This window comes from Chiloscyllium punctatum, chromosome 5 (genome assembly GCF_047496795.1).
Source record: "Chiloscyllium punctatum isolate Juve2018m chromosome 5, sChiPun1.3, whole genome shotgun sequence".
Taxonomy (NCBI): domain Eukaryota; kingdom Metazoa; phylum Chordata; class Chondrichthyes; order Orectolobiformes; family Hemiscylliidae; genus Chiloscyllium; species Chiloscyllium punctatum.
The window spans coordinates 75,989,096-76,004,730 of NC_092743.1; the positions used below are offsets into that span (position 1 = coordinate 75,989,096).

The window sequence follows — 15,635 nt, forward strand, 5'->3', positions numbered from 1 at the left end:
GTTATTGTGGGCAACAGGAAAATCATACTCCAACACAATATGCAACCTCATGGCTCAGCACAAGCCAAGCCAACTTTACTATTACCACCATAACAGGGGATCAGCCCCAGTTCAATGGGGAGTGTAGGAGAGCATGCCAAGAACACTAGGCATACCCAAAGATGAGATGCCAACCTGTTGAAGCTTACAAACAGCACTGCTTGCATGGCAAACATCATAAACATAAGTGACAGAGAGAGTCAAGTGATCTCACAACCTATGGATCAGATTTAAGCTTTTCAGTCTTGCCATATCCATTCACGTATGGAGGAGGACAATTAAACAAGTCACTGGAGAAAGCTCAACAAATATCCCCATCCTCAATAATCAGGGAAACAGCACGAGTGCTAAAGATGATGCTAAAGTGTCCATAATAATAATCAGCTAGAAGTGTCAAGTGAATAATCCATCTCATCCACCTCCAGAGGTCTCTAGAATCACAGGTGCCAGTCTTCAGCCAACTCAATTGTTGGAAACTGTTGGAGCACTGGAGACTGCAACAGCTATGGGCCCTGACAACATTTGAAACAACTGAAGACTTGTGCTAGAGAACATTCTGCATCCCTGGCTGACCTGTTCCACCTTAGCTACAGTAGTAGCATTTATCTGGCAATGTGAAAAATTGCTCATGCATGTCCTTTATACAAAAAGCAGGAAAATTTCAACCAGACCAATTACCACCCTAGTTTTGATCATTAGGCACAGTGGTTAGCACTGCTGCCTCACAGCGCCAGAGACCCGGGTTCAATTCCTGCCTCCGGTGACTGACTGTGTGGAGTTTGCACGTTCTCCCCGTGTCTGCATGGGTTTCCTCCGGGTGCTCCGGTTTCCTCCCACAATCCAAAGATGTGCAGGTCAGGTGAATTGGCCATCCTAAATTGTCCGTAGTGTAGGTAAGGGGTAGGGGTATGGGTGGGTTGCGCTTCAGCGGGGCGGTGTGGACTTGTTAGGCCAAAGGGCCTGTTTCCACACTAAGTAATCTAATCTAATCTAATTACTAAAGCAATGGGATCGACAATGCTAACAAGTAGCACGTGCTCACTGATGCCAAGTTTGGGTTCCAACACGGCCACTCAGCTCATGAACCCATTACAGCCTTGGTACAAGCATGGATAAAAGACTTGATTCCGGCAATAAGATGAAAGTGATTGTAGTTGATAAATTGAAGTAACAAGACAAAGAATGGACAGAAGCAAACTACAAACTCAGAGGAACAAAGGAAATCTTGAACACAGGTCCTTGAAGGTGGCAGGGGATACTTCCTTTTCATTCGAAGCATAGATTATAAGAGCAAGGATGTTTTGTTGGAACTGTATCAGACGCTGGCTAAGCTGCAGCGGGAGTACTGCATGCAATTCTGATCTCCACATAATAGGAAGGATGTGAATGCACTGGAGGGGATGCAAAGGATACTCACCAGGATGTTGTCTGGAATGGAGCAACATAGTTATGAAGAGATACTGCATAAGCTCAGGTTGTTTTCCTTGGACCAAGGAAGCTAGAGTGGGAACAGATAGAAGTGCTTGAGGTGATGAGGGGCATGCACAAGTGAATAGAACACAGCCATTCCTCTTAGTCAAAGGGGGACAAGACAGCATAATTTTCAGGTGAAAGGCAGGAGGCGGATTTGAGGAAAACATTTTACATGCAGAGAGTGGTAGCAGTCTAGAATGCGCCGCCTGGGAGGGTAGTTGAGGCAGGAAACCTCACAACCTTTGAAAAGCACTTGGATGAGCACATGAAATACCATAACATTCAAAGTTGTGGCCAAAACTGGAAGATGCGACTAGTATAAATATAGTCTAAATTTGGTGGTACAGATATCTGGGCCAAAAGGCCTCTGTGACTCTATGATATCAAGGCTACATTTTGATGCCACTTGCATCAAGGCACCCTAAGCAAAACTAGGAACAATGAGTATCGGGAGGGAAATTCTCCACTGGTTAAAGTCATACATGGTACATAGGAAGATGCTGTTAGAAATCAGTCATCTTAGCTCCAGAATATCTCTGCAGGGTTTTCTCAGGACTGTGTCCTAGGCACAGGCATTTTCGAATGAATCAATGACCTATCACAAGATCAGAAGTGGGGAATATTTAGATGAGATGAGATTAGATTCCCTCGAGTCTGGAAACAGGGCCTTCAGCCAAACAAGTCCACAACAACCCTCCGAAGAGCAACCCAGCCAGACCCATTCCCCCACCCTATATTTACCCCTGACTAATGCACTCAACACTATGGGCAATTTTTCATGGCCAATTCACCTGACCAGCACATCTTTGGATTGTTGGTGGAAACCGGAGTATCCGGGGAAACCCATGCAGTCACTGGGGAGAACATGCAAACTCCACTTAGACAACCGCTCGAGGCGGGAACCCAACCCAGATCACTGCCACTGTGAGGCAGCAGTGCTAATCACTGAGCCGTGCCGCTCCATGTTTTGTGTTCATAGATCACTGCACCATTCGCAACTCCATAGATACTGAAGCAATCCAAGCTCAAATGTAGCAAGGCCTGGACAATTTCCAGGCTTGGGCTGACAAGTGACAAATAACATTCATGCCACAAATTGCCAGATAATGCCACCTTCTCTGATGGGAGATAATCTAACCTCTGCCCCTTGACATTCAATGGTGTTAGCATCACTGAATATCCCACTAACACCACCCTAGGAGTTGTCATTGAACAAAAATTAAACTGGGCCACTATATGGATATAGTGGCAACAAATACAGGTCAGATACTAAGAATATTGTACCTCCTAATTCCTCAAAGACTATCCACTGAATCCCACAGCACAAGTCAAGAGTGTAGTCAAATACTAACTGCCTGGACAGCAGCTCCAATAACTCAAGAAGCTTTATACCATCCAGGATAATATAACACCCTTGATTGATACCATACTGCAAACATGCACACTTCCCCTTCTCATGCACAGTGCTACGATTCAGCATCATCTAAAGATACAATACAGATATTCACCAAAGAGTTCATATTAGGTTGCACCTTTCAAACTCAAAAGAACAGCAGAAGAAACATGGAAACACAACCACCTGCAAGTTCCCCTCCAAAATACTCACCATCCAGGCTTGGATACATACTGCCGTTCCTTCAGTGTCTTTGGACCAAATATTGCACCTTTCATAGATGGAATACAGTTCGATGGAATGCGATTCGAAATGGCAGGTTCTCTGACTTCTCAACAATAACTAGACATGGGCAATAAATGGCTCAGCCAGTGACTCCCATGTCCCAAGAATAAATTTTAAAAATCCATTAAGGGAAGGTAATAGGGAGGCATTGAGTTTTTACAGCATGAAGAGAGTCCTTCAGCTTATCATGTACACACCAGTAATCAAATGTTTATTTATTCTAACCCCATTTTACTGGTTACAGAACTTGGCCCATAGCCTTGTATGGTATGGAATATCAACTGCTCATCTGAACATTTCTTAATATTTGGAGGGTTTCCATTGCTACTGCCCTTGAGAGCAATGAATTCCAGATAACTAAAACCTACTCATTAAAGCTGTGCCCCTGACTATTGATCCTCTCTACTAAGGGGAAAGGTTTCATCCTTGTAACTTAGTCCATCTCAATCAGGAACCCTTCAATCCTTTCCATTCTGAAGGAAAATGATCCCAGCTTTCTTCATAAAAAGAATCAGGCAAGAGTCTCAGAAATTGTGATAAACCATTTCAATTTGAGATAAAGAAATATTTCTGCACTCAAATGGTGATGAACCTGTGGAATTCTTTACCACAGATTTAGATTTTTGATATATTATTTTAAATGCATGCTGGATTTTCTGCATAAGGGGTTTGGAGAGAAAACCGGTATAGAAGGTTGAGATAGAGAATCAGCATGATCATATTGAATGGTGGAACAGGCTTGGAAGGCCAACACAGTAGCCTACCCCCTGCTCCTATTTTCAATAGCTGAATTACTCCTGAACAGGATGGTAACTAGAATTGTATGCCATATTCCAAAAGTGACCTAACTAAACTTATATACAGCTGAAAAATGACTTGCTGATTTTTATACTATGTCCCAAACAATGAAAGCAAGCACACCATATGCCTTCTTGACCATTTGTTGGAAACTCTGACCTGTGTGCTCAGATCCTTCCGTAAGAGTTTTGCTAGGGGTGCCAGCTACGATGCCTGCAAAACACCACTCGTCACTGATCTCCAGTCAGAAAACTAGCCTTCCACCACTTACAAGGCCCCAGCAACTACTTCATCTGCCTCCCTCAGCATACAGGGATAGATCCCATCAGGTTCTGTGGACTCCTTTACCTTAATACTTGTCAAAATACCCACCTCCTTTATCATATGTTAATATTTAAGAACATGTCAATATATTTCCCAAGACTCAGCAACCATCATGTCCTTCTAAGTGAATAACAATACAAAATTAAGAACCTCACTCATCTTCGCCAGTCCCATGCATAAATTCCTTTCTTTGCCCTTGAGTGGGCCTGTCCTTTCCCAATCTACACTCTTGCTGCAGAAACACGTACAAAATGCATTAGGATTTTTCTTAGTCCTGATTTCCAAAGACATTTCATGGTTTCTTTAAGCCCTCCTCATTCCTTGCTTTCGGCATTTCCTGCTATCTTTTATATTCTTCATGAGTTCTGTCTGTCTTCAATTTCCAAAATACTATCATACCTTGTTTTTGTTTTGACTAAACTTGCAATTTCTCTTGTCATCCAGTGGAAGGTGCCCAAATCTTGCCATCCTTATCCTTCATTTCGCAGGAATACGCTGGTCTTGAAATCTAATCAACTGGCTCTAAAGGATTCTAAACGCCAGATTTTTCAAGTGAGATAGAGAAGGATGCAAATGTGGTTGGGAATTGCATTACTGCTAAGAGAGGACAGCTCGGAGGATTCATTCAGCGAGGCCATATCGAATTTACCCTCAAACAGCCACCTCAAATCTACATGCCCCAGTTCCTGCCTAATATTGTAAGCTTTACCCCAGTTTAGTACTTTCATCTGAGGACTACTCTTCTCCTTATCCATAAGCAACTTAAATATTGACAGAATTATTGGGATGGTTACCAAAATGCTCCTCCATTGAAATTTCAATTGCCTGGTCAGGCTTATTCCACAATTCCAGCACTACTATATAGCCCCTTCTCTAGTTGGATAATTTACATATTGTTTCATAGTTTCATAGCAATAGCAGCAGGTGGGCCATTTGGTCTGGCAAGCTGTTCCGCCATCCATCGTCGCAGCTCCTCCTACCTGCACTATCCCCATAATCCTGACTTCCGCTACCATGCAAAAATACATCCAATGTGTCTTGAATATATTTAATGAAGCTGCTTCTACTGCTTCCTTGGGCATACAATTCCATAGATTCACTACTCCTTCCTCATCTCTGTCCTAAATCTCCTCCCCTTAATCTTAAGGCCATATCCCCTAGTCCTAGTCTTAACCACCAGTGGAAAAAAAAACTTACTGTCTCTACCTTACCTATCCGTTTCATAATTTTGTGTGTTTCAATAAGATCCCCTCTCATTCTTCTAATTCTAGCAATTATAGTCCCAAGTGGCTCAACTTGTCCTCATAGGATAGCCCCCTCATTTCCGGAAAAAATCTGGTGAATCTCCTCTGCACTACCTCAAAAGCCAGTATATCCTCTCTCAAGTAAGGAGATCAGAACTGTGTACAATACTCCAGGTGCAGCCTCACCAACACCTCGTACAATTACAGCAGAACCGTCCTGCTCTTCAATTCAATCCCTCGAGCAATGAAAGCCAATATCCTGTTTATCTTCCTGATTACCTGCTGCACCTGCAAGTCAACTTTCAGCGTTTCAAATATGAACACTCCTAAGTTGCATGCTGCAATCTTTCACCATTTAAATAACATCATGACCTACTATTTTTACTGACAAAGTGGAGAACCTCACATTTACTGACATTATAGTCTACCTGCTAGACCCTTGCCCACTCACAACCTATCTAAATCTCTTTGCAGACCCTCCACAGCCTCTGCACAGTTTGCCTTTCCACTCTACTTAGTATCATCAGAAAACTTGGATATGTTACGGTAGGTCTCATGATCTATACATATATAGATCATGAACAGTTACAGGCCCAACACTAACCCCAGCGGCATCCCGCTCACCACTGATCTCCAACCAGAGAAACACTCATTTATCCCAATGCTCTGCGTTCTACTGGTTAACTAGTCCTCAATCCATGCTAGTACATTACCGCAACTCCATGCATTCTTATCTTACAGATGAGTCTTTTATTCGGCACCTTATCTAACATCTTCTGGAAATCTATGTACATATACCTGTTCCCCTCCATCCACCGCACTTGTTACATTCTCAAAGAACTCCAATAAGTTTGTCAAACACTACCTTCCCTTCCTGAATCCGTGCTGCATCTGCCTGATGGAACCCTTTCCATCCAGATGTCTCACTATTTCTTCTTCAATGATAGCCTGCAATATTTTCCTGACTGCAGATGTTAAGCTAACTGGCCTATAGTTACCTGCCTTTTTGCCTACATCCTCTTTCAAAAAAAAGTGTAACATTCACTGTCTTCCAGTCCACTGGGATGCTCCTGGAGTCCAGTGAATTTTAGTAAATTACCACTAATGCATCAACTATAATTTCTGCCATTTCTTTCAGCACCCTGGGATGCATTCCATGAGGACCAAAAGAACTTAGCTACCTTTAGTCCCTCAAATTTGCTAGACACTACCCCTTTGGCGATAACAATTGAATTAAGTTCCTCACCTCCCATCACATCCTTAACATTATTCTTTGGCACGTTAGACACATCGCCCACTGTGAAGACTGACACAAAGTAGTTATTCAAGGCCTCAGCCATTTCAGTATTACCAAATATTAATTCCCCTTTCTCATCCTGAAAGGGACATACGCCCACTTTAGCCACCCTTTTTCATTTTATATATTTACAGAAACTTATCCTACCTGTTTTTATATTCTGTAATTGTTTGCATTCATTATCTATCTTTCCTTTCTTCATTGCTTGCTTCCTAGTTCTTTGTGGCTTTTTAAAGTTTTCCCAATCTTTCTGTTTCCCACTACTATTGGTTATTTTGTGAGCCTCAGCTTATAAGTGGATGCCTTCTTTTATTTCCTTGGTTATTCAAGGCTGGTTCTTCCCACCCTTGCTATCCTTGTTTTTGACAGGAATATACTTGCCTTGAGCACTGTGAAAAATCTCTTTGAAAGTCCTCCACCATATAACTATTTGCAGTCTAGTTTAGCTAACTCCTTCCTCATCCCATTAAGGTCTCCCTTGTTGAAGTGTACCACCCTGGTTTTAGATCATACTATTTCACCCTCCATTTGTATCCAATTTTGATCATACAGTGATCACTCTTTCCGAGAGGATCCTTAGCTACAAGATCATTAATTTTACTTGCCTCATTACACAGGACCAGATCTAACACTGCCCACTGTCAGGTAGGTTTGGTAACATTCTATTCAAGAATGCCATCACGGATGAGTTCAATGAACTCCACTTCAAGACTCCCTTTACCAACTTGATTCTACCAATATGCATGTATAGGTTCCCCATGACTACTGGCTAGATTAGATTAGATTACTTACAGTGTGGAAACAGGCCATTCAGCCCAACAAGTCCACACCGCCCCGCCGAAGCGCAACCCACCCATACCCCTATATCTACCCCTTACCTAACACTACGGGCAATTTAGCATGGCCAATTCACCTGACCTGCACATCTTTGGACTGTGGGAGGAAACCGGAGCACCCGGAGGAAACCCATGCAGACACGGGGAGAACGTGCAAACTCCACACAGTCAGTCACCTGAGGCAGGAATTGAACCCGGGTCTCTGGCGCTGTGAAGCAGCAGTGCTAACCACTGTGCCACCATGCCGACATTCCATTCTTACATGTGTCAGACATTTCTTGATGGATTGCCTGTGCCACAGTAGCATTATTGGGTTTCAAAAAATCTACCTCACCACAACTAACAAATCCCTGCCCCCTTCCAAACCTATGACTTTAAGTGAGGCCCAGTCAATATACAGGAGGTAAAAAAATCACCTACAACAATCCTATTGTTTTCACACTTTTTCATATTCTGTCCACGTTTCCATTCCGCTATCATATGCTCACTGTTGGGGCCTGTAGCACAATCCTAAAGTGGTTGCACCATTCCTATTCTTGGGTTCTATCAACATGGCCTTACAGGATGAGTGCAAGGTGCCCTCCCTTGTACAACTGTGATATTGCCCTTCATCAGTAACAACTCCCTCATCTATTTTACATCCCCTCCAACTTACATGAAACATCAGAATCCAAAAACATTAAGCTGCCAGTCTTATCTCTCTCTCTATCAAGTCTCTGTCATAGATTCATCATAATTATACATAGTAATCCAAATTCCAAGTTCATCGGCTTTATCAGTCTACCACTTGCAGTAAAACATATACAGGCAAAGTGAGGACTGCAGATGCTAGAGATTAAAGTCGAAAGTCTGGTGCTGAAAAAGCACAACAGGTCAGGCAGCATCTGACGAGCAGGAAAATCAGCAGAAGCCTTTCATCAGGAATGAGGCTCCCAGCACAGAATTCCCTCTTTCTATTCTACGGACTCCTCTAAACGGTAATTAGTTCAGTCAAGAGACACAGTTTTGCAAGCATGCTGGCAGGCAGAGGTTTGAGTCCTCTGCGTGGTACTGGAATTCAAGTTTATTGGATGGGTTGATTAGATGTTCAAATCCTCCGCACTGTGCGGAGGTTTGAGCTTTCTGTGTTTAACTGGGGTTTGGGTTTTCTGTGTTTGATTGGGGTCCAGGCCCCCGTGAGGAGTAAAGTGAGAAAGGGGTTAAAGTCCCCTAGTGGTGAAATTTGAGGCTCCAAGTCTTTGTTCTGGGGGAAAGTGTGGGGCTTGGATTGCGGCGCCATGTGGTCCGCTGAGAGGGCTTTGTCTTGTTCAGTGTAATTTCAGTGAGAGGATGCAAAAAAAAAAAAGAAATGCGGAAATTAAAGTTGTACTAATACTTGGTTCAGAAAAGACAGTTTCAATGTAAATTGAGCCGTGCTGCGAGTGTTTGAGGTTTAAAAATTTTGGCTTGTTAAAATACTGGTTCAGAAAACTCTCAACTGTTTTGCCTTGCATGAATCAGGATCTCAATTCAATGTGTTTTGTGGGTTAGGTAATGGGGCAGATTTTGTTTCTACACTGAAATTGTCCAATATTATGTCCTTTTTAAAATTATCAAACTCATAACTTTAAAACAAATTGGTTGAGTGCCTTGAGCCCCTGCTTTCTACAATGCCTGTTCAAAAAAACATTGGGTTAGTGGTCAGGCTTTAACCAGATGGGAGTATTGTATTACAATATCTTTGCTGCCGCTATGTTTTTAATGCAGAGTTTTCACAAAGAGAAGAGTACATTGATTTTGATGTTTTAAGATTTTAGAGAATATTAGAACTGGAGGCTGAGGTGCTTCAGTTCTGTTAATTATTAAGATTTCATTGGCCCCCTTCATATTGCAAATTCAAAAGAATGTTGATCTCTACCAAAGTTGCTACTGTAATTCCAACTGCTTTATTTGGGAAGTTTCATTTGGAGAACATTTTTAAAATAGTCTGCATTTGTCTCCAACGCATATTTGAGATTTAAATCTGAACTGAAACTGCCTCTTCAATTGCTAAAGCATGGGAAACATTTTGTTGTTTTCTTGCTGTTCCAGAATTTTGAAATACTTTTCCTGACAGTTTTCACATTCACCAAGTATCAATTTGTTAAAGGAAAATAATTTTTGAATAACCTGAATGGAGGCACCAGAGGATTTGATTTTAGGATTGTTGTTTGTAACTGATTGAATTGTTTAGGTAGTACAATTTAGAAGTTTATGGATTCTATAAAACTTGATAATGTCATACATAGTGAACAGAGTAACAGACTTCAGGAATTCAAAGAACATTGAAATAGGCAGACAATTTAGTGTAGTTAAATGTGTGACTGTCTTCATGGTGATAACCACCTTGGCAGGAGAAATGCAAAGATACTTTCAGCAGCTAACATCATCTCTAGAGTTTCTCCATTCACAGGTAAAGCATGCCTTCAGATCACCATCCATCCCTCCACAACCTGATCCAATCAGCTCCACGGCCATGAGCACGAAAAGCGAAGAAACTAACAACAGTGAAGAGGAGGTCTGTACACTTTTTGTCAGTGGCCTTTCTACAGACATTAAACCACCACAGTAGGAGCAGAAGCAGCAAAGAGTACCGCGTTCACCTAGCCTGCAGGTGCAGCTGCTGCACTGCACAGTCAGATGTGCTGGTATCCACCATCTGAAGCATCTCCAGAAGGGTGGAAGTCTCATCAGTTCTGTGAAGTATTTAACTGTCCTTATTAAAGAATTCAGATTTCTCTGAGGAGTGATGCAGGACAGACAGACTTTTGTTTTCAGGTTGGACTTTACTGAAGGAGATTTTGGAGAACTAGCTAGTTTGCACTAGACTTGAATGGGAAAGGGGGGGGGGGGGTGGGTGGGGGTGTGTGGGGGGGTGGGGGGGGGTGGGGGGGTGGGGGGGGTGGGGGGGTGGGGGGGGTGGGGGGGTGGGGGGGGAGAAGGGATGACAGAGGGAAGCCTGCATCCAATGAATGAATAAATACAAAACATTTGCAGGTCCTTGGTCTTTTGTCTGCAGATGCTTCATTCCAAGTTGCTTCCTTAGCAGGTCATTTCGGTGATGGCTTTACACTCTCAAAAGTAGAGATGGAATTTCTCAAACCTAATTCAACAAGAACAGGAATTGAACTTGTTCTAACTGGTGTCATTGTGACTTACCATCTATCCAACTCACCCCCTATCCTGACAAAGAGGTCATCAGATCATGAACTGATCTGCTTTGATTACTACTACCCCACCCCCCAGCCCCAGTAATCTTGTATACATGGATGTGCTTTCCTCTGAGCTGGCCTACTTTCTGCTATTAACTCTCACTCTTCATCCATATCAATTCATTTTGTTTACCTTTACCTTATGTTTGGGGCATTTTTACCATGTTCCACATTCTTCTCTTGTTTTTAAACTCTATACAACCCATTTTCCACACTAGATAGCTGGTTTGCAATGCAGAATGATACCAACAGTATAGGTTCAATTCCTGCATCAGCTGAAGCACTGTCTCTCCTTCTGAGGTGTGGTAACCCTTAGGTTAAACCACCTTCAGTAGTCTCTGTTATTGGAGAGGAGCTGAAAATGTGTCGCTGGAAACGCGCAGCAGGTCAGGTAGCATCCAAGGAACAGGAGAATCGACGTTTCGGGCATAAACCCTTCTTCAGTTATTGGAGAGGAGCCCTGTGATCCCCTGGGATTATGGGAACGTAATTTCTGGCTATGGTTTAGGATTTTTTAAAAGACTGTGTCATATATGCAGGTCAGAAGTAGAATGCCGTATTCCCCTCCTTAAAAACAAACGACCACGCTGAAATTATATTGTAAAATAGCAACCAGCGCTTCAAATCAATTAAACTCAAATATCCAGTTCTTTCTTCAACGACGATACTTAATTGCAGTTTTTTTTGTGTATGCGAATCGTACAGAGGACCAGCACACAATGTCCAGCAATTTGTGACGATCCCCAACTCATGATACATCCCCTCCTTGTCAAAATAAAACTGCAGCTTTATAAACATACCAACAACAATCGCAGACGCTGTGTTAATATTCACCTTTCCGGATGCAGACCGTGGCGGGGTGGAGCCAAAGGGAAAGTGATAAAGATTTAATTTGCCAACTGTTAGCATTCATTTCCCTATCACATGCACCTCCACGAAGAAAAAAAAGGGTAAAGTAGCAAATACGCAAAAGAAAGTATTAAATCTAAATGAATTAACCTAAACTCGAAACTATCGACACAAGGGAAGCAGCGCAATTTCAAAACACGGAACCAAGTGTTGTAAATTTCCGCAGAATGAACAGCGCTTGCTCTCTTTTCCGAAAGACACCAGGCTGCTTTAAAAGGGAAAATAAATGAACAGACGTCGAAGCAGCTCGGAAGAAACTGCAGAGCCCAGGGAAGGAGGAGGAGTTCATCAGGACAGAGGGGTGACAATACAACAGCCCCTAAGTCAGAGATGGGGAAACGAGGCAAAACTTTATATAGACTTTGCCGGAGTTGGAGATAAGTTAGGGAATTACTTGCCGGCGGTAAAGGGCGGAACTGGGACTGGAGGCCCAGAGTCTGCAGCGTCCTTCAGCCAGTCCAGGAACTGTACCTCCCTGAAACCCCGAATAGATCCACTGCCCAACCTCTCCATGATCTCGACACAGCAACCTCAGACTCACTGCCTTCCTGTCGCCATTTTTCACTTAAGCAACTAATAGTACTACGCACCAACTTCCGCTCGCCAGATGGTCGGAGAGCACGGCGGAGCGGGTAGTGCATGTCGCCATCTAGGACTCACGTTGCACTCATTCCGATGTTTTTACCTGGTGCTTGGATGCCTCCAGATGACTTTTCTCAATAGTTACTCGGGAAAATATAGGGTTAAAACCTGTTCTAACTTTAAAATGGACTCCTTTACCCCAATCTTAAAATCCTCACACTTTACCCCCAACCCGCCTTCTCACCTACTGCGCATTAATAGTCACAGAGCAGGAAACAGACCCTTGGATCCAACAAGTCCATGCCAAACAAAACTGCATATTCCTGGCCCATATCCCTCCAAACTTTTCCTTTTCGTGTATTTGGCCTTTAAATGTTGTAATTGTATCCACGACTTCCTCAGAAAGTTCATTCCTCACTGGAAAACCCTCTATGTAAAAAACACTCATTTCTTTTTAAAATCTTTCTCCTCTCACCTTAAAATTGTGCCCCATAGTCTTGAAATTCTTCATTTTAGAGAAAGGACTTGATATATACCATAGTTATGTTATTAACATCTATCAGGTTCTATCTCAACTTAACATGCTCTAGTGAAAGAAGACCCAGCCTTTCTTTATAATTCAAACCTTTCATACCCGGCAAAATCCTGGTAAATCTCTTCTGAACCCACCCCAAGTTGACAATATCCTTTCCATAACAGCAACCTGAACTGGACTAAGAACAGAGGAACATCGATTATCCAGAGGACAGTCGGGCAGTATTTTGTTCAGTTAATCAAAATTCCGGATAATCAAATGCCGGATAACATAGTTTAGCCGACCATCGGGATCTTGCCGGTTAATCAAAGTTCCTCTGTATTCCAGAAGAGACCTCACTGTTATCCTTTACAACCACAACGTACTGTCCCAACTCTCATACTCAAAGAACTGAGCAATAATGGCGGTGTACCAAATGCTTTTTTAACCATTCTGTCTATATGTGACAGGAGAAAGTGAGGACTGCAGATGCTGGAGATCAAAGCTGAAAAATGTGTTGTTGGAAAAGCGCAGCAGGTCAGGCAGCATCCAAGGAGCAGGAGAATCGACGTTTCGGGCATAAGCCCTTCTTCAGGTTTATATGTGATGCAAACTTTAAAGAATTATGTACCTGCACCCCTCGGTCCCTCTGTTCTGCAATACTACCTAAGGCCCAACCGTTAATTGGATAAGCCGTACCCTTGTTTGTTGTACCAAAATGCAATACCTTGCATGTATTCAGATAGAACTCTGCCTGCCATTTTTCAGCCCATTGACCCATATGATCAAGATCCCTTTGTATTCTTAGTAAACCTTCCTCATTGTCTACTACACCACCAATTGTGGTGTCATCCACAAACTTCCAAATCATGTCTTCTATATTCTCATCCAAATCATTTATATAAATGACAAACAAAAGAGGACCCAGAACCGATCCCTGTGGAATACCGCTGGTCACTGGCCTCCATTCCAAAAAACAATCTTCCATATTAGTCTCTGTCTCCTGCCATTAAGCTAATTATGTATCCAAATAGCAAATTCACCTAGAATCCCATGTGACCTAACTTTACTGATTAGTTAACTTTGCAGAACCTTATCAAGGGCTTTACTGAAATCCAAATAAACAATGTCTACTACTCTGCCATAATCAATCTTTTTGGCAACTTCTTCAAAAACTCAAGCTTCTGAGACATGATTTTCCACACACAAAACCATGATGATTATTCCTATCTAAATGTCCATATCTTTTATAATCACATCCAACAATTTACCAACAGAAGTCAGACTCAGTGCTTCCCGGTTTCTCCCTGCAAACTTGCTTAAGCAAAGATACAACGTTAGCCACCCTCCAGTCATTAGACACCTTACCCGTAGTTATAGATGATGCAATTATTTCTGCAAAGAGTCTTATAATTTCCTCCTTTACTTCCTACAAAATGCTGGGACACATTTAGATCAGGTCCCAGAGATTGTCCACCTTCACATTCTGTAAAACTTTCCGAAATTCCTCTTCTGTAATGTGAACCATTTTTAAAACATCAAAGTTTATTTTTCGGCATTCTCTAGTCTCCATTTCTTTCTCCACTGTCAAAACTGATGCAAAATATTCATTCAGTATTTCTCCCATCTCCTGGGGTTCAACACAAAGATGACCTCCTTGATATTTAAGAGGCCCTGCCATCTCTCTAGTTACCCTCTTGCTGTTGATGCATTTGTAGAATCTCTTTGGATTATCCTTAACCTTATCTGCCAATGCTATCTTATGTCCCCTCTTTGCCTTCCTGATTTCTTTCGTAATAATGCCCCTACACTCTTTATATTGATTAAGAGATTCAAGTGAACAAAGATATCTATATCCAAAATTAGGTTCTCTTTTATTCTTGACTAGAACCTCAATATCTTTATTTGTCACGTTCCTTCATTTTACCAGCCTTACCCTTCACTCTAATAGAAACAAAATGCCTCTGAACTCTCGTCATCACACTCTTGAATACCTCACACATGTCAGACTTCCTTTTATCTGCAAACAGTCTACTGCAACCAACCTATGAAAGTACTTGTCTCATAACCATTAGAATTTGCCCTAGTCCTATTAAAAACTTTAAATTTTATGGAAGGCTTATCCTTTTCCACACCATTTTGAAACAAATAGAATTATGATTGCAAGACCCAAACTGTTCCTCCACTTTTACTCCAGTCACCTGCCCAGTCTTATTGCCAGAAAGAAGATCTAGTTTTTATCCTTCTCTAGTAGGAGCATCCCACATAATGGTAAAGAAAATTTTCTTGAGAGGATCTGACAGATTCTTCTCCATCTAAACCTTTAACTCTATGGTAGTCCCAGTCAATTTAAATCCACCGACTCCCATAGCGACCTGGACTACACCTCTTTTACTCACAATTCCTCTGCCACCAACGCATCTGCTCCCAGGAGGACCAATTCTACCATAGAACATCCCAGATGGGCTTCCTTCTTCGAGACCAAAATTTCCCCTCTCATGTGGTTGACGATGCCCTCCAGCGCATCTCCTCCACCTCCGCCCTTGAAGCCCACCCCTCCAATTGCAACAAGGACAGAACCCGGCCCTCACCTTCTACCCCACTGACCTCCGGATACAATGCACCATCCTCCACCATTTCCGCAACCGACAAACAGACCCCACCACCAGAGATATATTTCCCTCCCCACCCCACCCCATCTGCATTCTGCA

General features: G+C 42.4%; 1 protein-coding gene across 12 annotated transcripts in view; it reads right to left on the reverse strand.

Moving 5' to 3' along the window:
• The window catches only part of oxr1a (oxidation resistance 1a), a 511,841-nt gene that overhangs the window by 237,449 nt on the left and 258,757 nt on the right, over positions 1-15,635 (reverse strand). The window contains exon 1 of one of the 12 annotated variants that reach the window (XM_072570595.1): positions 12,514-12,533. The exons of 5 other annotated variants lie outside the window; for them this stretch is intronic. Coding sequence is in view for 3 of the 7 variants with exons in the window: in XM_072570588.1 (XP_072426689.1) it covers positions 12,227-12,341 (115 nt within the window). In the remaining 4 variants the exon portion in view is untranslated. 6 more of the 12 variants (XM_072570593.1, XM_072570588.1, XM_072570594.1 and 3 more) reach the window with 6 other exon arrangements.